General features: G+C 54.5%; 1 protein-coding gene across 2 annotated transcripts in view; it reads right to left on the bottom strand.

Annotated features, from left to right (window-relative positions):
* Positions 1 to 23139, bottom strand: part of FAM53B (family with sequence similarity 53 member B) — a 107709-nt gene that overhangs the window by 40938 nt on the left and 43632 nt on the right. The window contains exon 4 of one of the 2 annotated variants that reach the window (XM_026494349.3): positions 9672 to 10450. In XM_026494349.3, the coding sequence (XP_026350134.1) occupies positions 9672 to 10450 (779 nt within the window). Of the gene's footprint in view, positions 1 to 4329; positions 10451 to 23139 lie in introns of those variants that run through there. The other variant, XM_048219078.2, reaches the window with a different exon arrangement.

The following is a 23139-nucleotide window of genomic DNA, read 5'->3' as shown; positions in this document are numbered from 1 at the left end:
GCATTTGCTTTCTTTAGTTCTCCACTGTGGCCTGACGCTGGGAGAAGCAGCAGTAATTCAGGACGGCTGGTACTGCAAAAATGTTGTAAATAAATGGCCCACGTCCACAGGGAAGAGTCTATGTCGCTGCCGTGCTTGGGACAGGGGAGGGCTGTGTTGCCAAAGGGGTGATAATAAGCTTCCATCCTGTGCTGGCCCCACAGAAGCCAGTGGCCGCACTGGACAGAGGCACAGGCTCGTGTCAGATGTGTCGGCTCTGGGCCTGACTCATAATTAAGCACATGTCCATCTCAGTGATACCTCTCCATGCTTCCCACTCTCCCACCCTTCCTGGGGTTCTCTCAGCCTCCCAAACTTGCCAAGGGCTTGGAGCTCCTTCCCTGGAGGTGCTACCCCAACATCTCCAATAAGGAAGCAGGAAGAGGGCAGGGAATGCCAAAATCCCTCCAGGTCCATCAGGCATCTCCGTCCCCTGCATCCTTCTGGGCGGGACTGGGATCACAGACTCTGTGAGTAGATTCACAGAGGCCACCGCAGATGCGACATTTTCCAGAGCTGCTGGCCCAGCTGCCATAAGCAGACCAGATGTGGCACAGCTGACGCGGGATCCAGCGTGACAAGCACAAACCTGTAAGAGAATCGTCCTGTGGCCCTAAGCTGCCCCCAGCCTCCTCTGGCCCAAGGCCAGAGCGGCACCCACTTTCAAGCGGGCAAGGACTGAGGAGCTTCGGCACAGGAGTCAGAGGTCTGGGGACAGGATAGGAATCGAGTTTCCACAGCAGGGAAAGACCGCGCAGGCTGGCAAAGCACCGAGACACAAGGGTTTGGGGGTGGGATGGTCTCAAGGATGCTTGCAGAAACCAAAGGAATCGCAGTGATCGACTAGACTTCACTTTTACTGAGAAGAGATCGAGAGAACTGGCAAAGTGAGGGCTGCGGGCCAGATACCGAGACAGACTTACATCCAGCACACACTAAACTGAGTAGTTTAAAGGAAGTGGCCTTTGGGGATTAAGGCGATGGATTCTCTGCCCAGTGAGGGCCGTGACTTGGGTGACTTGGGTGACAAGAGGGAGCCATCGGCCAGCCCTGTTGTGCGCCTCCAGGACGTCCGAGCCTCAGACACGAATCAACGCGTGTGCTGCCCCTGCCCTGGGCTCGCCCACCACCATCTGCCCACGGCCTCTTGTCTCCCCACGGCCCTCAGTCTGTGCTGCTCGCCCCGCAGTGGGAGCTTTCCCGGAGTACTGTCGCTCCCCTGCTTAAAACTCTCTGATGCCCCCCTCCCTGCACTCAGAATAAAAGCCAGGGCTTCGGAGTGCCTACCGAGGAAGCCCCTATGCTGGACCCCTTGCCCCCTCTCCTCCACTTTATTCCAGCCGCCCCAGGGCGCCTACCAGCCCCCTCCTGACTCCAACCTTTGCACCTGTGCTTCTCCTGCAGGCCGCCCCCCCCCCCCCCGCCCCCGGGCGCGATCTTACTCCTCCCCTCCCCTGAGCTCTTCCAGGGCTGCCTCGTGGCTCATTTCCCTTGTGAGGCTGATTCTAGTGTGCTGTGAGAATACTCTGGAAGCCTGACCTCTTTCAAATGCTCCCACAAGCCCGAGACACCTAGCACATGCAGCATCTGGACAGGGCATAAACAGTCCCACTGGGTTCCTGCTTACTCACTCTGCCCCCAACCCAAGACTTGGGATGGTGAGCAGGGACTCGGAAGCTGCCCTTTAAGAACCCACGCATAGGAACTTGCCTCGCAAACGTCCAACGCGGTACGTTAGCTGTTTTTCCAGACAGTTCTAAGGCAGCTATGTCCCCAGCTCAGCATAAGTCAACCCCAAGCCCTCTCCGGCGCTCAGGAAGGTTCACTATCGGGTAGGGATGCCACTGCTCTGCTGACACAATGACTCAGCAGGGGCCCATCCAGGGACTTGGAAAACCGGGCTCTTGAATCCCTTCTCCAGGTCACACCTTGCCAACTCCGGGCTGACCCAATGCCTCCTGACTGAGGGGCCTTGACTCTGGTGCTATCTCCACACAGGATAAGCCCATCCCTGGCGTCTGCAGAGTCACCAGGCTGGGCCTGTGCCCAGCTCTGCTGCTCCCAGACCCCGCTTCCTTGGGGGGCTCCTGAAACACCCTGGCCCTGGGGCCCTGGCCCAGACCCACTGATTCAGACCCTGGAGAGGGGCCCAGGAAGCTGCAGGCTCTCTCGGCCGCGCCTGCGCACAAGTACACACGGTCATAAACCCAGGGTTCAAAGAAGCAAGACAAGAGGCTCGCAGTCACAGCACAGCAGCGTGCAGAACTGGGTCTCAACCCGGGTCTTCCAACTCCAGACACAGCTACGCTTCCAATGACAGGTCACGCTTTGTCTCCCCTGTGCTACGGGAAGCATCTACCATGCGGCAGCCGGGCAAAACCCCGACCTTGGAGACACAGAGACTTGGGCCCAAACTCCAACAAGGCAACTCGACAACTCAAGTCAGGCTCGGACAAGCTGCAGAAGCCTCTGGGCTCCAGGCCCTCTTCTGGGGAGCAGAGATAGAGCTGAGGACCTCACAGCAGCAGAGACAAAGAATCCGCACAGTGAGGACAGCTCACACTTGATGAACAGCCGTTACTTCTTTCTGACAAACTTCTCTCCCTATTCCTAAAATGTGACCACCTGTAGCAATGATGACAGCTGACTCTTACTGAGGGCCTACCCTGGGCACACGAGTGTGTCACGCTGATGAACTCATTCAGGGCTGCCAGCAACACGAGCGAAGCTGTTGCTACCCCACTTCGACGACGGGGAAACAGGTGCCAAGAGGTCAAGTAAGTTGCCCAGGATAAGGCTCGAGGGCACCTCCCCAGCAGGGCTGAGGCCCTGTTCTCCACCAGCCCTCTGTTTCCCCACATCTCAGCCCACAGTCTGCTTCCTCTTCAGTGGGCTGGGGGGCAACATGGGATTTCTTGAAACCCTCCCCTGTGGGCCCCTGGAGTTGAACCAGTCAAAGGGGCAAGGGCCATGTGGCCCACAGACCCTTCCCACTCTGGCTTCCATGCAGTGGGACCAGAGAGGTCCTCAGGTGCACTGGCCTCCGGAGGGCAGGGCCCCCAGCTCACAGGCCTCTGCGCCGGGGACCGAGCAGGGCCTGGCAGCTGAGGATGCTCCAAGCACATCTGGGAGCACAAGCGGCTCCCACCTGGACAACTGGCTTCCAAAGCAGGGGCCCTCCAGAAAGCTCTGGGTACCCAGAGCTTTGTTGCCTCGCGTCTTCTAAGACAGCTTCTGGCTCAGAAAGGCCCACAATTCAAGCGTGGAAAATCACCAAGTGGCACTAAAAGCTGCCTCGCTGGCACGTCCCCAGCTGAACTCCTTCTATTTTTCTTTTCCCGGGAGATCAAAGCTATTGTGTCAACACTCGGCCCCAATCCGAGTGACCTTAAGTGGATTGCTTATGCAACCTGGTGGCTGCAACGAGAGACAGCAAGGAGTGATCCAAGTGTCTGCACAGGGGTTTCCCTGAATCGTGAGGACCCCTGTCAGGGGTGCTGCGCTCTTGCTGACAGGCCTACTTCTGACAGAAAAGAAACCCCGGACAGAACTGAAACCAGTCTCTGGCTCGGCCCTCCCCCCACCACACACCTGGCAGGACCCCGGCCTCACGCTGACACCATCTCACCCAGGAGTGGCGAGCCCCGCTGAGCGCCCAGGACTAGAGCAATGGCAGACAGGCCACAGGGTGCGGCTTTGATGTTCTCCAGAGCGCCAGCCACTGGTGGGATCCACACCGCCCGGCTCCTCCCCTCACCCATGAGAAACAGGGACTGCCGTTCCCATTTTACAGACAAGGAAATGGAGGCCTACAGAGGGTGACTTGCCCAAGGCACATAGCTCAAAAGTGGCAGCGGGAGAAACTGAGGCCCCTTCTGACTCCAGAGCTCGTGCTTTCACTTGCACGCCCTCTAGGCCCTGGAAGGGTTGCCTACCTGGAAAGGCCAACTGGGCTGTCCTTGCAGAGGACGAATCACGGCAGCAGGAGGAGCGCTGAACCCAGAGTCAGGAGGCCCAGGTTCCAGTCCTCCCAGTGTCCTAAAGAACCGCGTGGCTTTGGGCACGTCACCGACTCTCCCTGGACTCTGGAGGCCTCACCCTCAAGTGAAGAGGGCAGATCGATCAGCAGTGGCTGCCAAGATCACAGAGGGGAGGAGTCTAAGACCTCCCAGTTCAACCAGAAAGACTGCTACGATCGATTAGCAATGTCTGTCAAGGGCACGGAATAGGTGTGCTGATCAGTGCCTGGAGCCGCCCCGGCCAACCACCCCTCTGAGGGTCCTAGTTGTCTTTTTCTTTTTTAAGATTTTATTTATTTATTTATTTATTTATTTAGAGAATGAGAGAGAGAGAGAGAGAGCACTTGTGCGTGCGTGAGTGGGGGGAAGAGCAGAGGGAGAGGCACAAGTGGACTCTGAGCTGAGGGCGGTGCCTGACACTGGGCCAACCCCACAACCCTGAGATCATGACCTGAGCCGAAATCCAGAGTCAGAGGCCTAACCGACTGCGCCACCCAGGCGCCTGTCTGACGATCCAAGTCTTAAAGACTCTCTTCCTTTGTTCAAGCCCATTCTGATTGTTTCCTCATTAGAAGCAACTACTCCCATGTGCCCACAGTGGGTTTTGCCTTTACTTTTACTTAGCATTAATTTCAACCCAATTAGCAATCCTGGGCTTTCTGTGACCACCTGTGCTCTGTGCTGCAAGGGGCGCTCCATCACTGAGTGCCTCTGTTTGCCATCAGCGTGGTTCCCCAGGCTAGCAAGAAGGGTCTATGGGGGCAAGGCAGCAGGAAACGAAAACCAGCATGGTGGCCGGCTGGGGGCAGCACAGTCAGGACGAGGCCATGAAGGCTCGGGCAAGCCAGGCCTGAGCGCAGGGACGTCGCCTGGAAACTGTGGCTGCCGGGGCTGCCGGAGCAGGGAGGTCATGCACCAGGGGTGTGAAGGGCCACCCCACGTGGGCTGAGGAGGGCCACTCCCTGGTGAAAGGCAACCCCCACTGGCAAGCAGGGCGGACGGTGGCAGGCTGACCCCGGGACACCCTGCCAACGAAGAGCCACGAGTTGCTGACAAGCATCGTAATACCCCTCCGATGGCTGCCCGCAGCAACTCCTTACCCCTCAGAGCCCCCCACGGCCCCAGCCAACCCGGCCGTACGGACTCATCTCCCGGACTCCCCCTGAATCAGCTCTCAGCGGAGCATCTAACCTCGTGCTGCTCTCCCCCCCCACCCCGCCCCAGGCCAGCTTTCTCGGGCCCCTCGCACATCTGCTAACACAACAGTTGCTGCCTGTTCTGGGGCTCCAGGAGGGCTGAGCACTCAGTGTGTGGGCAGCTGCGATCAATCAAACCTCTGTTTCAGCATCCCGACCCCTCCTCACAAATGTCTCGCTTCTGTTTGAAGCACTGTTGAGAAACACAATTTGTTGCTCTTGCAAGCTGACCAGCTTGGAGTTAAAAATACAGCAAGACTGGGACGCCCAGGGGCCCGGCATTCCGTGGGTAATCTTTTTAACTGTTCCTTTTTTCTGAGATCTTTGCTCACACACATGTGATCTGTGTCTAAATGGCCATGCACAGCTCAGGTCTCGCTGGGAGTCAACCAATGCTCGGTAGGCAAGTAACTAATCACGTCAGCGAGAGGCCCGCTAGTAAACAACTCATGCTCAGGCTGGGCCCTGCTCTCAATGGCGCACATTGTCATTTTGCAAACGGAGGCTTCAGCTTCACATAAAACACCAGGCAGAAGGGGTCACGTGGGGAAAGCTCAGAGGGAGGTCAGCAAAATGTGACCTGGGCAGGGGCAGGCACGACTGCCTTCAAGCAGCCGTTCCGTGAGCTGAGTGGTTGCGATGACAATTAACAGGGTGGGGCGGGTCTTCCCAGGCTGGGTCCTGGCGGCATTTCTCCCCCTGGGCGCCCTCCTCTCTGCAACCACCCTCTCTCACTCCAGAGCCACATGGCTGGGGCACCTGCAACCGCGCTCGGCATCCCTTCCCACGAGCTAAGCACTGAGGTTTGAAGAAGATATGAGCAAAGACAGTCTGAAAGCAATTTCTACCCCCAGACCCCCCTGCGCCCTGGCCTCACTGCCCGAGAGGACCACTGCTGCCAGCCGGCCGGACAGCCGCGCCCAGGGATGCGGCCAGGAAGGGGCCGGGCCTCTGGTGGGCTCTGGGATTGCGTCTACCTAGCCCCGTGGGCAACGGGCGTGAGACAAAACACTCGCACACAGCCATCTCTTCTGGCGGTAACGATTCCGCCTCCATCACCGCTTCACACCCCTTGGCTCTGAGCACAGAGCTCACCATGGGCTGGGCTGAGCTGCAGGGCAGACCTCCTTCCCATTTTCAAAAGGAAAGGATGAGGCAAGAAGAGGAACAAAGAAGAAGAAGTAAATGGCAAGGACAGAAGAGGGAGGGGGAAAACAGAAGGAAAGAGACAGGCAGAGAGAGAAAAAAGGGAGCCCTTGTAATGCACGGAGAGCGCCTCCTGGGACCTTCACCCTCTCTCTCCCAGTTCCGCCTCTGGAGTCGCCCGCAGCGAGCCCATGCCTTTCCTCCCAAGCTGTGCAGCAGCAGCGCTAACAGTAATCGTCAGCCCTCGCCACGTGCCAGCCAGGGCACCAGGTCGCGTGTGTGTGAACGGACGGGCAAGCAGACATGCACAGACGTCTCCATAGATTCGGATGCACACATGCGTTCGTACGTACACACACCTGCCCATCCAGACACAGACGCACTCATACACGCGGACACACCACACACACACACACACACACACGCTGTGTCCCGGACTCCCCCGACAGTCCTAGCAGTAGTGACGACAGCGGTGCTGGTGGTAGGATCTGCTGCACAGAGATGTGAGGCAGCTTGCCCAGGGCTGCCAGCCTCCTGCCGCTCATCCGGAGGCCTTCTGATTTGCTGATGTCCCCTCCAGCCCCCAAATGCAGATCCAAAAGTGAACAACATGTTCCAGAAGGATCTCGGGAGGGGCATTAACAGACAAGGCCGGAGGAAAGCTCCTGCATGCTCACCCCCATGCCGGCAGGTGTGCTCGGGGCTCTGAAGGCCCCAGCCCCAGTCAGCGCCTGCAGGAAGCTGGGGTTTGTCAGAACTCCCAGTCACTCCAACCGAAAAGGCACTTTGCACCAATCTCATACACCTGGTCCCAGATCTACACACACAAAGGGGCTCCTTCACAAAAATGTTCAATTAGCACTCCTCGCCGCGCCCCTCCAAGTAAGTGAACCTTTATAAACCAAGATCACAAGACCTGTAAGAAAGGGTCCAAGATCCAGCTTGGAGAAACACAGCAGTGCTGACCCGGGTGCAAGCCTATGTTTCCAGAGATGCGTAGACCCTGCTCCCTCCCTGGCAGTGACAAATGCTGAGAAAGCCACAGCCCATAGAGGCTGGTATCTGGGGGCAGCAATCCCACATTGGCTGTCACCTGGCCATGGGCAGGTGTCTGTATGCCAGTGACAGGCTCAGCTCACGGGGTTCCCAGGCACAAGGTCCCACATGTTCCAGTCTGGATGTAGGGCTCTCTGCAAAGGCACTGGGGTTACCTCAGGCCTGGCTTTCAAGGCTTCTGCAAAAGCAAGGTCCACCTCGTGAGGCCATAAATTATCCTGTGGGGGAGCCAAAGCAGGCAGGGCTGCTGGAGGGAGGGCTGGTGGTGGCTCTCGAGGCATGGTTGCGGTGGTTCACAGTCCATCCCCAAGGCTCCGGCCTCCCCTTTCTGACACACACCCTTCCCAGGGGCCCCGTCTTCACTTTCCCTGGACTCTGCCCTACCCAGGCCTTGGCTAGAGAAGAGCAGGCAGAATCAGGGCAGCCTCCCCAGGATCTTGGAGGCCTGCCTGGAGCCAATGGAGCGATCTACACATCTGGGCACAGCCCCACGGAGCAATATATTTTCAAACAGTTTCTACCCAAGTGAGGACGGGAAACGTCTCCAGTGATGCCAGTGCTGTTATTCCAACTTGTGGGCAGTAAAAGAGAATAACGTGTGTAAGTTGTTTTTATTACCTATCTGGCTTATTAGCTAATAAAATCAGCTCAACATTAAAAATTTAACTGAAGCCATTTATCGCACCCAGGACTCAGGGCTCTGGGTTTCCCTCAGAAAGTCACCTAAATCTGTCACCTTTCCAGCCTTTTTACCTATTTAAATTTCTCCAGAGAAGGGAAATTCCACTCGCGTGTCCAACGTAAACGAACGTGTGTTTGATCGTTGTCTAGTAAAGCAAAGAACGTCCGCTACTCGGGAAAAAGGAAGGGACACACCTGGCAGAGTGACGGAATCTGGACAGTGGGTGGAGCCCCACTGGCATGGAGGAGGCAGAGCAGGTCACGAGCTTGTCCTCCGGCTGCCCCAGGCCAGGGCCAGGCTCTGGAGCAAAGGGCCAGACACTCTGGACTCTGGGGCCAGGTACGTGCTCAACACTCGAGACACCTGCCCCTCTTCTTTTGTTGGGGTGGCCTCTCGGTGGAGGGGGAGCTAGAGAAAGGAAGGAAATGCCATCCACAGAAGCGGCATTTTTATTCTAAAGCAAAAAAAGAGGCCCAGTTGAAAAAGCAGCTCTGGGCCCTGACGGAAGGCCATCCTGCCCACAAAGAGGAGTGGACATGGGAGCCTGCCTGCCCAGAAGTGGCCACATGCTGCAGGAGCAAGGCCAGCCAGGTTCTGTCCCTTAACACCCAGCAGAGACTGAGGCTTCCATAACAAGACCAGCAAAGACAACGGTTAAACAGTGACACGAAGCACCCGAGGGCCTCCTACACACAGAACAGAGAGGCTGCATCCTACCCACCACTCCCACCCATCCTTCACTGGATGGGTCACAAGGGCCAACCCTAGTCCCCGAACCTCACTGTCATGCTCAGGGCTCCTCAGTAAGAACCAAACACAGGTGGCACCCAGGCTCGGAGACTGTCCCGTAGAGAGTGTATTCCCTCCAAGCTCGTCTCATTCAAATCAGTCCCCGAGCTCAGTGTTAGCACAAGGCAGGGCTCCAAGACACAGAGCAAGGGACGGGGTATGTGGCCGGAGGCCCCACCTACAGCGAACAGCAAGGGTCATTACAAAGGTGGCACAGAGGATGACAATCCTGATTTCTGGATGGTCTCACATGGTGGACAGTTTAACCAAATGAGTAAGTGCTTCCCCCATGTCTTACGCTCTGAAACCACGACCTGCAGTCCTGATCTCAGGATCAGCAATAACCAGGCTGAATCCTGGCCTGTGCTGCCGGGCTGGGTTCCTGGGACAGAGGCTCCAGGGATGAGCTGGAAGGGGATCACCAGTGCTTGATGACCATGGTCTGTGCCCCCACTCCTGACACCGCCCCTCTTACCATCTGTCTGCTCCAATACCACTAGCATTGTGTTCACAGGGAAAAAGCATCTCTGATTTTAAACAGGGAGAAACAGACACTAAAAAATAAAAAACGACAACTTGATTTCATCTTTGAATAGGATTTAAAAAAACAAGGGATCATAACCCACCTCCGGGCATTTCTGAGACCGGCACCCCGCCTCTGCCTGGGATGGGCCAGGACCAGGAGTGGCTCCCGCGACCACCGAGACGCTCCCACCGTGCCGCCCACGGGGCTGGGGCTCTTACCTGCGCCATCTTAGCAAGGTCTAGGGAAGGCCTCTGCTCCTGCGTCTCTTCCGGGCGCCGCCGCTTAATGCCGACCTTCTTGTCGTTAAGGACGCACGGCTGGGAGCGGCTTCGGGACAGCCCACTGGAGCGCCTGGCCAGCTCCGGCGTTGAGGCAGGTGTGCTGCTGGCTGAGGGTGGACAGTACTCCGCAAAGGAAAACTGCTCGTGGGAGCAGGACAGGGACCGCTGCATGTCGAGCCGGCCCCCGCCCACAGGGTTCGGATCGGGGCTCCAGATGTCACCCGCCTGTCCACAGGTGGCCGAGCCTGGTGCCCCCTGGCAGGGCTGACCTCCGAATCGGTGGTGGAAGCCCGCCTGGTCGTAGGGCGAGGACAGCGCGTTGGCCCGGGATGGGAGGCTGAAACTGGAGCTTCTCTGCATGGTGCTGAAGCCGTTGGAATAGCGCTGGACACTGCCCCCGCTGTAACAGCGTCTCTTCTCTACGGGAGTCCAGACTTTGGAGCCCAAGGGCCTCCACGATGTCCGGCAGCTGGACATTTCATCGGAGAAGGACAGTGACCGGCACTGGCGCTTGCTGGGGGGTGCTGAGGGGTTCCCGTTGTGGTCGCTGAGGCTGAGGTCTTTGATCAGGTTGGTCACGGCGCAGGCGGTCGCGGCCTCCCGGTGCCACAGGGCACTGTCCTGACACTTATCAGGCAGACACTCCCAGATGCCGGCGCTCGGCTGCTCAATCTGAAGAGGGCATTTCCTGTCCAGGTCTCGCCATCTGTCATTTTCTGGTTCAGAAATGACAAAGAGAAAACAGGGGTTGAGAAGTCCTCCATGCCAGCCCTCTATCTATCTCCACAACCAAGAGCCCATTTTATTTTATTTTTTTTTAAAGATTTTATTTATTTATTTGACAGAGATACAGACAGCCAGCGAGAGAGGGAACACAAGCAGGGGGAGTGGGAGAGGAAGAAGCAGGCTCATAGCGGAGGAGCCTGCCGTGGGGCTTGATCCCAGGACCCCGGGATCATGCCCTGAGCCGAAGGCAGACACTTAACCGCTGTGCCACCCAGGCGCCCCCTCAAGAGCCCATTTTAAACAGGATTTCAGAGTCAGGAAGGCCCTTAAAAAACCATCCAGTCCAACCTCACTTTACGGATGAGAAAGAGAGGCTCAGAGCAGGGATGTGAATCCCATGGTGTTGAATGAGGTGCACAGTGAGGCCCAGGATACACGTACCCCCCCACACCCCCCCACACACCCCACCCCGGGCCTCCAGGCGTGGCTTCCTTTCCAACATTCCACACTGCCTCCCGGCAAAGTCCAAAACAACAGTTTTCACCCAAATGCCTTCCCATCTTATAGGTGGGAAGCTGATCTGCCCCAACCCTCCCCTGGCCTGCAGAAGTTGGGGCAGGATGTCTGTTCCGTCCCCTCTCGAGCTGGGGCTCGACGCCCTGGCAGAAGACTACGACCCAAGAGGTGTCTTTTTGTACTTGGGAGGGTCAAGGTCAAACGGGGCGAGCAGTGCCTCCAGGTTAGCTCATCCAAACCCCATCTCTAGAATGCCTGCTGACAACAGAAACTGCAAACTGCACTGACCTATGCCTCCACCATCAAAGCGCTCTACATCACCACCACCAATGACGGCCAATCATGGAGCCCTCTCCTTGTGTTCCCTTGATTTCTCACTGAGATCGAGGATGTTTAAAGCCGTTAAAGTCTGGAAGAGCGTGTCTTGGGCTGCACAGACATAAGGGGACGATTTAAACTTACATAGTCAGGTCTCTACTTGAACACATGAATAAATAAGCTAACCCCACTAGGAAACATGGACTTCGCACCTGAACCTTTATTTTAGTAAAATATTCAGGAGCTATTCGGCGTTTTCCTACTGAAGAATCAGGCACTGTGCTGAGGATCTTAGGAGGGCACAGATAAACCTGATGACGTGGTTCTTGTATTCAAGTTCAGAATACAAGAGCAAAGTTGAGAACTATCCTGGGCTGCCAGGGATCCACATTCTGGCATGTTTCTATCTTTTTAAAATCTACATATATTTATGAATGGTACACATGGGAATATACAGAAAACCTGGCTGGAGTCCATCAGTCATCAGAAGGACAGAAGTAAACCCTGAAATGACATTCAGGCAGGTGTTTAACGCACACCAATTCTCACAGCACTTTCGACTACTGAGCAGATAGCCCCATGGCGGCTGCAACGCACCAGGTGCCCCGTAGGGAGGGTGAGTAAGTGGCCTGGGGCTACAGAGCTAAAAAATGACTGGAGGCTAATCCAGGCTGGCCCACCCCAGAGCCCTGCTCTTCTCACTACACCACAGCGCCGAGGGGGACCACAGGATCCCAACATGGGGCCTGCCCTCAGCAAGTTTCTGAGTCACGCGGGATGGGCCATCCACTCAGACAACGGGGTGCAACCCCGCAAGTGCACCAGTCACATCCATCTCCTCGATCAGGGGCCACTTCTCCAAGGGGCCTCGCGAGCCAAAGATAAGCCACATCAGGGCTAAAGGTGCCGCTCCTTCACCTAGGGCACTCTGCCACGGTCGTGAGACACACCTAAGGGGTTGGGACCCTCGACAGGGGACAAAGGAGGAACCGCCCAGAGGCTGTTTCCACGAGACGGCCTCAGAAGCTGGAGATGCAGCAGAAGGATCTTCCTTACACCCAGTTAGGCCAGTTGGGAACAAAACAGGACAGTCACCAAATGTCCAGTTCACCTCTTCCCAGAATCTTCTTGAGCCCTGGTGCACGGCAAGTCTCCATACGTGTCCCTTTAACTAAATCTGATAAAGTATTACCATAAACTGCCTTCTTGCAAGTAGCATTTATGTTGTTCAAAACACGTCTTCACTACTCACCGCCCCTCGAGCAGCCACGATTCTTTTAAAACAGCTTCAATTTGACATTTATAAGTAGTTGAAAGATCAGTAAACTCATAATAAAGTAAAATTAAATACAAACTAACATCACTGAATCACTCTGTTAGCTGATTTACAAGAAGAAAAGTTATCCTCAGAAAAAAGTGTAGATTTGTGTGTAAAGATGGTCTTCAGAGTGATACAAGTGGGTGCCTGAGTGGCTTAGTCAGTTAAGGGTCTGCGTTTGGCGCAAGTCATGATCTCAGGGTCCTGGGATCGAGTCCCGCATCAGGCCCCCTGCTCAGTGGGGAGCCTGCTTCTGCTTCTGCCTCTCCCTCCGTCCCTCCCCCTGCTCATGCTCACGCAGGTGTGGACGCATGCGCACTCTCTCTCAAATAAATAAAATCTTTAAAAAAAAAAGTGATACGAGTGACAGCAAAATGGTAAACACAACTAAAACACCCTCCAGTCGGGCTGATGACATAAATGATCAGGGAGTAATGTGGAACATGGAGACAGCACAGTTCCAAAGAATAGTAATGATGGGAGAAGTGTTGATGATGTAATTCGAACCCTAAAGAAACAGTATAGAAAAACTGTATAGAGGGGCGCCTGGGTGGCGCAGTCGTTAAGCGTCTGCCTTCGGCTCAGGGCGTGATCCCGGCGTTATGGGATCGAGCCCCACATCAGGCTCCTCCGCTATGAGCCTGCTTCTTCCTCTCCCACTGCCCCTGCTTGTGTTCCCTCTCTCGCTGGCTGTCTCTATCTCTGTCAAATAAATAAATAAAATTTAAAAAAAAAAAAAAAAAAAAAAAAAAAAAAAAAAAAAGAAAAACTGTATAGATAACATGATTCCTATTTTGTAAAATACATATGTTATATGTGATGATTAAAAGAAAATAAACCAAAATGCTCATAATCGAATGGGAGAGAGCTGGCTGCTTTATGTTTTTTTCCTGTTTGTTTTGTTTAGTTTTTACATCTTCTGTAAGGACAAATATATTTCCAAATGTGTGGGGGATGTGGCCACCAAGCCCACTGGCGCTGTGCCAGGGTCAGGGCCTATGATCCCAGCCTCCTCTGGGTTTGCTCCTTTGGTCTTTCAGGGAGTTCCCTTGGAACTGGCCACCAACTTCTCTTCTGGGACAAGGCACTGAGGCACCAGATGGGCCAGAAATGTGGCTGACTGAGGAAGGACCAGTGGGCCCAGCCACAGAGCAGTGAGGGCCCCAACATGGCATCACAGTGGCCCTGCTTAAGGAACCCGAGGCTCGCTACAGACATTCTCCATCCCAGGCCCTGGGAAGCCCATGAAATTAAAAAGAATTGATCCCACCCTCAGAGGATACCACTTTCCGTTTCATTTTAATTTCACTGCCCTGGAATTGTCCCCATCTCTAGGGAAGTCATGAGAAGAAAGGGGACCTGGGAGCCAGTTAAGCATGAAGGTTCAGTCCCTCTCATCTGGCAGCGCCATTCCTCCCCCCAAGGCTATCTCATGATCCTGGTGCTTCTTGATGGGACCCCTCAGGCCTCCCTATTCCAAGCTCAACGACTCAGTGCTTCCAGAGAACTTCCTGAGGCCCACACCTGTCATGTCTGTCCCCATGCAGCCGCCCGTCGCCTCGAAGAAAGAACGCAAACATTTTAGCCTGCCATCCAGACCCCATCCACTCATCGCCTCCCCAGTTCACCCTACTCCAGGCACACCGAACTTTCTGTGACATCAGAAGTCAGACTAGAAGCAGGTGGAATTGAAACCATCCTGGACGATCCGTGGAAGGGCCCAGAAAGCACACTCCTCCTGGTTTGTGTACACAGCCCTGAAGAGTATTCCTTATAAAACGGAAGGTGAACGAACCAACTGCGGGGACGGGCACAGGCAGCATCTACAGGCGGGAGGTGGGTGTTCCATCTGGGTTTAGGCGACTATCAAATCCCCACCCCGCGGGGCCTGGCGCTGGAGGGCTAACTCTAACGTGCTCCTGCTTGGCTGTGGGAACCACGCCACTCTGTTTTAAGGGTAAGCCTCCACGACCTTAACAGTAAGATTCCTTCGCCGTAGGATGATGAAGAGTCCGTTCTCACCTGGGTCCACTGGTTAAATGCGGGAGCATTGTGTCGGCAGTGAATCTGCAGCTAGCCCCCAAACACCAGCTCTCTCACCCCCTGACCCCTTTGTGAAGGCCTGGACTGTTCTTCTCCTGACTTTATCCCTCCAGCAAGAGTCTCTTCCTTATCATTTAAGAGCCAATTCAAACATCGCCTTCTCTGCAGATGGGCCTTCTCCACATTAGCCACTGGGCGCCCACAGCTCTTTGCCTGACTTTCAATCTTATGGCTCAGATGTTAACCTTAATTATCTGTTTCCATGTCTGCTTCTACTGAGCCACGAGCCCTCGAGCACAGCCCCAGCATGGCTCCCAGTGCCCAGCATGGAGCCTGGCACACAGCAGACCCTAGCCAGTGGTGGGTAGAGGGAGGAACGGATCATGCGCAGAGCAGGCTGTGGGTGGTCATTTGGTCTCACTTGTCTCTCACCCCTCACACTGGTAACCCCTCCTCGGCCAGCTAGGTCCAACCTGGGGGCTCTGTCTTCAACTTCCCGCTTTCCCGAGGTCATGGGTGGTTGCGTGTGAAGCAGCGGGGAGTCTGACTAGTGGTATGAGGTCTAAGATACTCTGGAAACACAAAGCTCTGTCCAACACTGACTGCTGCTACTGTGTGTCAACACCAGCCAGGTGGCCACTTGGTCTGTCTGAGGGGCAGATAATATTTTAATTGTTACTATCTTTATCGCTTGAAGAAGTACAATATAAGAAAAGTAAAAACAATCGGGGCTATGTTTAGCTCTTGTGTTTTCCCCCTTCGCTCAGGGAACAGAAAGCAATTTGCTGGGTCAGGTCACCAGACAAAAGAAACAGGAATAGAAGCTACTTTTTAGTGGCAAACAGCCCCGAACTTCTGGTCCTGACGTCACTCCGGACAAAGGGCCTCGGCAGGGCTCTGAGGAGAGGATACTGGACACCCCCGCCCCTCCATTCAGTATCACTCTGCCCAGACAGCAGTAACTCTTTCAAAAGTGACAACAGCCATGGACCTGGGGAGTCTACTGAGCAGGGGTCACCTGGGATGGTGGGAAGTGTGTGGACACAGGTTTGAACCTCAGCTCTGCGAGTCACTTAATCTCTCAGAGCCTCAGTTACCTCGTCTGTAAAATGTGGGTGACAGACAGTAATGACCTCGCAGAGCTATTCAAGAATCAAACAGTTGCCTGGGACAGGGCCTGTGAGGGCACAGCGGGCTCTGCCAGTGGCAGTGCCATGACTGGGAGGACAGAGCTGGACAATGCCCTACAGCTGAGGCTCAGCTCTCCTGCCCCTGGTACCAAGCTCTGTGGGTCTGGCCGGGGTGGGCCCCTGTGTGCTCTACACCAGTCTTCCTCAGGGTGGTTTTGGCACCTTGGGTTGGGAGGAGCGCCCCTTGGGGTGTTAAAATGCAATTCCCAGGCCCAGTCCCTGACTCAGGAAACAGAATCTCTAGGGGGAGGGGTCTGCATTTAAACCGGCTCCTCAGGTGTCGAGAGCCACTCCTACAGGCTACACGGGGGCCTGGGTTCTCCCACCTTTGTCAGAGTGGCAGCTCACTTGGACCATCCAGCCACACCCAGGATGCTTCCGGAAGCTTGACCATTCCAGTGTCTCCAAATCTGGAGTCAGAACACCATTAAAAGTTGGTGCTTTGGGGTTTATTTTGTTTCCAGTCGGTAACAAGAAGCAGAACTACAGAGAAGGAAACCTTTCAGCCTTCAAGTCCATGGAGGGCCCTTTTTCACAGGAGGGGGTGGGGGCCCCAAGCTGCTCAGCATGTTCTGGATGGAGAGCCACAGGAAGAGGCCTGGGAAGCCAGGGGAAGGGTCTGAGGCCTCCCACCTTCCTCTTGGGACACACCGGCACCGGCCTGGGGTGAACAAGGGCCCAGCATGATGGCGCACAGCCTGGGAGCACCGGCACCAGCCTCACACCTTCCGGGCAATCCCCATTCCTCTCAAGTTGCTCCATTCCCCGCTGAGCCTATCTTCACAAGTTTGAGATTATTCACAGGGGACCAGGCTCTTCCTCGAGACGGGAAGACAAACCGCACAGACTCATACAAAAGCATACAGACCATCCAGTTCTCTCACAGATGGCGCCACCAGGTGACCTCCAAGGTGGCTTGATGTCGGAGCCTGAAGTCCCTGAGAAGACCCCACCAGCCCGGGAGGCACGGGAGAAGCCGACGCTCACACGCACGGGAACAAAACCCCAGGCCCCCCAACCTTGCTCGCAAAGCACCGGTCCTGCCACACGCTGACGAGGGAGGTTCAGAAGGCTGCCGGGTACACAGATCGAGAGCTCAAAGAAAGAAAACACTCGGAGGAGCACGAACAGCATCTGACTTCAAATGTTCTTGTTTCCATTTCTTCCCTTGAAGGGAAATTCCCAGGGGCCCAGATTCTTAGGGGACTACAGTCCTCCTCGGTTCAAAAGCTAGGAGATTTACAGGCCTGGACGTCTGTGTGCTGTGTGTTACAGGCTGCCTTATGGTGACAGAACCACAGCAGAATGTGGTTTCTAGAAAAGGTTAAGCACCTGGAGCACAGACCCCAAGATGTTAGACTCTTGCAGCCTCCCCGGCCTGGGTCGCAAGCCTCCAGCGAGACCGAGACCGGCTGACTCATTCTTGGACTTCATACCTATCTACTTGTGCTGACGACGACTCTCTCTCTCCCCTGCCCCGTGGGGCTGGCTTGTGCTAACCTGGCCTCGGGACTGCAAAGACTCTCTGCTTGATTTGGGGGTAAAAGCTCACTAACTCTCTCAGTGGGAAACTGGAAAGGTATCTTTCTGAAGGCAGTTTTATGAAGCCAATCTTACAAAAAGAACATGGGAAAAACATGCAGGACGAGGACCTGTGCTATCCCACAAGGGAGTCACTGATTTTTAAATAAGCTTCTAGAGCCCCTGGGCCAGTGGAGTGCCTCCTTCCTGGTCATCAGAATGGGGATTCAATTCAAAGCCGTGTCAGGAAGCAAAGCTTCTCAGGCTTTGCCTGACCAGGCGTCAGCCTCCGGTTGTGCCCTCTCAATAGCAATGAATCATAAAATGTCAGCTGCATCTTGGGTTCAGGGACAGTGACACAGGACACCAAGCTCCTCGAGGGGCCAAGGCACAAGGACATGGAATTGGGATGGCTGGAGAGAACACTCCGTCAGCCCCATCAAGGGCAGCAAGGAGCCTGGCTTGAGGGGCTCTAGAAGAAACCCGAGCGGCTGGTAACCTTCGGAGTGGTAACCAGAGCCCTGCCCTCACCACCTGGGCAGGGGTGGCCCATGGCAGCTGCCACAGCTTCTGGGAAGCCTCTGCTCTTACAAAAAGAGGCTTGGTGGGATCCCCCAACAGAGAGTATAGAGGGGTAAGAAACACACCGGACTGAGCATTAGGAACACGGGCCTCAGTCTCCCCATCTGTATGAGGCAGGGTGCCCACCCCTTACCTGCAGGGGCATCCAGAAATGTGGAGGGAGCCAGTATTCCCAATGGCAACAAGAACTGTGAAGGGACAGAAAGGTCCCTTTTGCCCATCCCCTTTGGCATTCCCATCCTGGCTGTGGGCACACATGGAGCATAGGAAATGGGCACCTGCCTGCGATTCAGCTCCCAAGTCACGCGCACCACAAAGCTGAGCGCCGCTACCTAGAGGAGAGAACTGGAAGCTGGGAGAACTGTTCTAGAAAACTGCCGATAAATGTGTATTACCTGTTAACTAACCCCACTGAGCTCCTTGCCGAGGCGGGGAGAGAGCACAAGCATACATCCCACGCACGCTACTCAACCGTGGGGCATCACGGCGCCCCCTGTCATTCCGGTGGGGCGCCTGAGCTTCAGAAGAGTGTCACCCCTCACCTAGGGATGCAGGGCCAGCCAACAGCACAGTCTGCAATCCCAAGGCCATGCTCCTGCAGTGGGGCCAGGCTGCCCCTCACCGGACCACCCTTCTACCTGGCAATGCACTGTGGTGGGTGGTGCCCAAAGTCTGCCTGGCAGTGTCATCGCCCGTCCTCTGGCACCACCATGGCCCCCTCCCCACCCCAAGGCAGGCCAGCCTGGGTGAGAAGGCAGCCGGGGAGGCTCCCTTTTCACTTGTCACCGTAAACAGCCGTCCTGTGCCAACTACACTTTGCACCTTCTTCCAGTCTGTACGTTATTCCAGAAACACTGTCGAAACCAATACATGGTGCGAGGAAACATTTAAAGCACCCTCTATGGACAAACCTTAAACTATTGTAGGGACGGAAAAATCACACGTACGTCCACGATAAATAAAAATAAATAAAAAATAAAAAGGAAATGAAAAAAAAATCATACACCTGCATGCCTGTATGGGGATGTACTTTTTAAAAATGAAAACAAGGCTCTCTTTAGCCAATTTCAGTTACTAATCTGTTTCTTATAGGAGGCGCTGGTCCAACGATCATATTCGAAATGGCTAGCCCCGAGAGACGGCAGCAGTGGCAGAGACCAGCAACTGGCGGGAGCGGCCCAGGCGCTGCTATGGCTGTGCCTGCAGTCTCGGTCACATGCTCGTTCTGAGAAGTCGAAAACGTCCCACCTCCAAATTGTCAGCTTTCTCATACGGGGTGCAATCACATTCCACTTTCAACAACAAATAGTGGTGGAGTTAAAAGACCAAAAGCTATGAAATCTCAAAGTGAAATCTTTCAACCCCGCACGGCCCAACACAGCCAACTGGTTTACCCTGTAGAAATTAATACAGAGAGTGCCCCCGGGAACAACCCTTTCATGTACAGAGTAGTCTTTAACAGCCAAGTAATTAAACACAGAAAGTAAGGGCTTATAATTAAAATGCTGACAAACCTGAACCAGAGTGGCACTAGTAGGGCTGCTATAATATTTTTACAATTCCCTTTTATACATAATGCATGATCCTTCTGCTCAAGTTTCTCTATGTTCTCTGCCTGTGAAATAATTTACATTAATAAATAATTTATTACCATAACTCCTAAAGTAATTATGGGTTTCCATGCGATTTTTTTTTTTTAGCATATGAATTGTTTTGTTCTCTGTTCATTGACTTGTATTTACACAACTTTACCTAGTGGCCCTTTTGCAATAATTGGTATTGCATTTGCTTTCTCACATATTATTTGATTTCCAGGTCTCTCCTCGCCTGAGTGGTGAGTGTGTAGTGTCCACCGTCCCTGCGATATAGAACTCATTTAGTGCGTGCAATTAGCCAAGGGTGGTGAGTGGAGCATGCCCTCACCCCACTTGCCCTGCTTCACCTGGGTCAGCGTGAAGAAGTATCTCCCATGGCGAGCAACGGAGGACCTGGGGGAGGGGGCTGCCTCTCCCAGCACAGAGCGCTTCCGTCAGGTTTGGCCAAGCCCCCTTCTCCACCCACTAGAGATCATGGCCAGCAGCAAGGGCTGGCCAGCCTGCCGAGCCAGCTGACCAGCGGGCAGGCCACGGCCCTGAAGCTGCCACCTAACCAAGGTTTCCTGTGTTAAGAACACAGGAACCAGTCATGTACATGGCTCTTCCCCAGAGAAGCTGCTTGCAGAGGAAATTCCCGCTCTGCACAGAAAGTGTTCTCGGGATGGTATGGGAGGGGAGAAAGGAAACCAAGAGGCAAACACTGTCTCTGCTGGAAAGAGCCCTTCGGGGACCGGGCTGGGCTCACAACCTAATAAGGAGCAGTGGGCCTTGGTGCAGAGCAGGCCGGGCGGTAGCCTGGCCCCACTGTGCCCTGCTTCTGCCACTCCACCTCGTCCTGGCTTTGTTCTCTCCCTAACTTTGGGAAAGCACAAAACTGCTTCTTTATATCAAGTTCCCAAACTTAGGGTATGTGGGGGGGAGGGGAGGAGAGACAACGATGGGGAGAGGCCCATCATCCAGCCCACAAAAACATAAAGTACTTAAAAAGAACACACATTGTTGTCAACACTTGATTACATGAGTAAGGCATTTTATCTAAGTGGGTGTAGGGGAGGCCGGGCTACTCGAAAGGGTGGCTTTTTAAGAGGAAGCAAACAGGCCACTGTACTCCCCACCCTAATGTGCTTGCCTGGATTTTCTTAAGAATGTTCAGGAAACTCAAACTCTCACTGGCTTCCAACTAGGACCCATGCAATGGGGGTTTGGGAGGGAAAATGCCCTGAGTCACAGGGCCAAGCTGTCCCCAGCAATCACGGGAGAATTCCACCGATCAGGGCCAGAACATGAGTTCTTTATCTCCAGGAGACAGACAGGGGGATTGGTGATTATAGTAATAGGACATTTTGTCTTGGCTGATCATTGCCCAGTCCTGGAAAGGCTCAAAACCCTCTTGAAAAGTCCAGCCAGACCCACACAGTGCCATTAAAAAGCAGGCATGCCTAAGATGAGACCTCACTACCTGGGATGCCCTCCCCGGTCACGGGGCAGGGTGGGGCCACACCTCGATGCACAGGTTAAAACGGGCGGAGCGGTCACCTGAGCTTCTGCCAGCGCTCAGGCTTGGGAAGGCCCCGGACAGCGGACATTCCACCTTGGCAAGTGCCCAGGAAGGGGCTGCAGGTGGGAGGGACTGAGCTGGTGCCTTCTTTGTGCTGCTGTCTCTTTAAATCCTACCAAGAACTGCAAACTGCGAGATGAGGGAACTGAGGCTCAGGAAGATGGGCTGATCTGCCCTCGGCTTTGAGGGTCCCCATCCACAGGGAATTCACTGTTTCTCGATCTCTCGGCTCCACTGGACAGAGGTCCCCTTGAGGGCAGGGGCTGATTTACTTCCTCTCTGTGCCAAGTGCCTGACACGTAGTAGATCCCCAATAAATACGTACTGGAACAAACCACTGAAATGAACCGTGGTGAACGAAAAGCCTTGGTAATGCACGCTTCAGATGGCCCGGGGTCTCCCCAAATCCAGGAGGGGCCGGCCAACAGAAAGATGAGCACGTGGGACAGAGAGCAGCCGAGGAGAAGGAGGAGAGGACTCCGCAGACCCCCACCCGGCCATTCCTCCATTGCCTGGCAGTGCCCTGGAGCCAGACTACATCAGGCACGAATGGCCTTGAGATCAAGACCGACACCTCCACCACCAGTTTACCAAGCTGGCCCAGTTGAAAGCTAAAGCCCAGGCTGGGCTGAGGAGCTGAGCAAGCCCAGGGGCCTCCCTCTCCTTCCCGGCAGGACAAAGGCAGGCAGTTTCAACACAACACAACGGAGTCCAGCCCGTGAAGCAGGCAACGAGGCAAGCTTCTGAGCCACGTGGCTAGGTCGGTGAGGGTTTGTTGAAAGCCGTTAACCACCAACGAGGTACTCAATCAAGCCCCATGTAGTGACAAGTTTCAGAAGTGTGTCACGTGGGTAACCCAAGGCCAGGTGATCTCCCTGTTTCCATTTCCTCTGGGTGGCAGCATCAAGAGGACCACCTGGGGCTCTCCCACCGAGCTGTGGCTTGTAACTGAGAAGAAAACAATCTTCCTTCTCCCCCAGCCTGGGTCCAACTCTGCCAAGGGAGCTTGGTGGGGAGTCACCTCACTAGGCCTTGGTTCCCCTCTCTGCGAATGGGGCGTCCCCACCGGCCCCACACCAGAGTCGCTGCCGAGTCCCAGAGACCCTGCGAGGAAGGAGGGGCCTGGTGCTCACGGCGACATACCCAGCACCCCTGCCACCCTCATCACCCCATCGACAGGATGGAGTCTAAAAAAGACAAAGTAAACACTGTGCACAGCGTCAAAGGCTGAGAAAAAGGGCAAGAAGACCTGACACAGTCCCGTGAAGACAGGCCTGGAATCCGAAGGCCTGCAGGGGTCACCCACCATGGGAGCTTGGCTGCTGCCTCAACACAAACATTAGAGAAACTCATCCGGCAGGGTTTCCCCACAGGAGGAGGAGTCATGAGGAGACGGCAAAAGGGGAGATTGTGCCCAATCATCTGGAGCTCAGAAAAATCAATATCATCAATACAGTCATCTCCTCTGCCCCCATATGAAAAAGAGTAATTCACACTTGCATGGGCACAGGAGACCAAAACAACCCTTCTGGAAAGCACGTCAACAATATGAAGCAAGAGCCTTAAAAATGCTCCTGCCCTCTGGCCTCTCTAAGCCACTCCTGGGAACTCCTAAGGAATAATCCAGAAGGCAGACAAAAGACAGAGACTTAGACACATCCTCACCGGTCATCACAACAGCAAACAAAACAGCCATTCCACCCAACAAACAAGAAACAGTTAAACCGTTAAATACACGTTGATGCACAATGTGGTACCACAGACTCGTTCAACCACACGGATGGGCCAACGCTAATGCACTGGGGAACCGACGGTAGTAAGGACCACCAAGTGAAACCACACAAAAAAAGGTTTTTGTATATAATTGTATACGATCATTCATTCATCGTAGACTTGGCTATGTAAAAAATTCAAAGAACATAAAAATACACCAAAATAGTACCAGGAGTTCTCACTGGGTACTGGGGCTACGAGAGATTTTTATTTTATACTTTACACTGTGGTATGTCTTCTGAATGCCTCAAAGCGAACATGATTA

This window comes from Ursus arctos, unplaced genomic scaffold (genome assembly GCF_023065955.2).
Source record: "Ursus arctos isolate Adak ecotype North America unplaced genomic scaffold, UrsArc2.0 scaffold_7, whole genome shotgun sequence".
In the NCBI taxonomy this organism is placed as follows: Eukaryota; Metazoa; Chordata; class Mammalia; order Carnivora; family Ursidae; genus Ursus; species Ursus arctos.
Note: the sequence above shows the minus strand (reverse complement) of the source record. Positions and strands in the feature narration are given on the sequence as shown.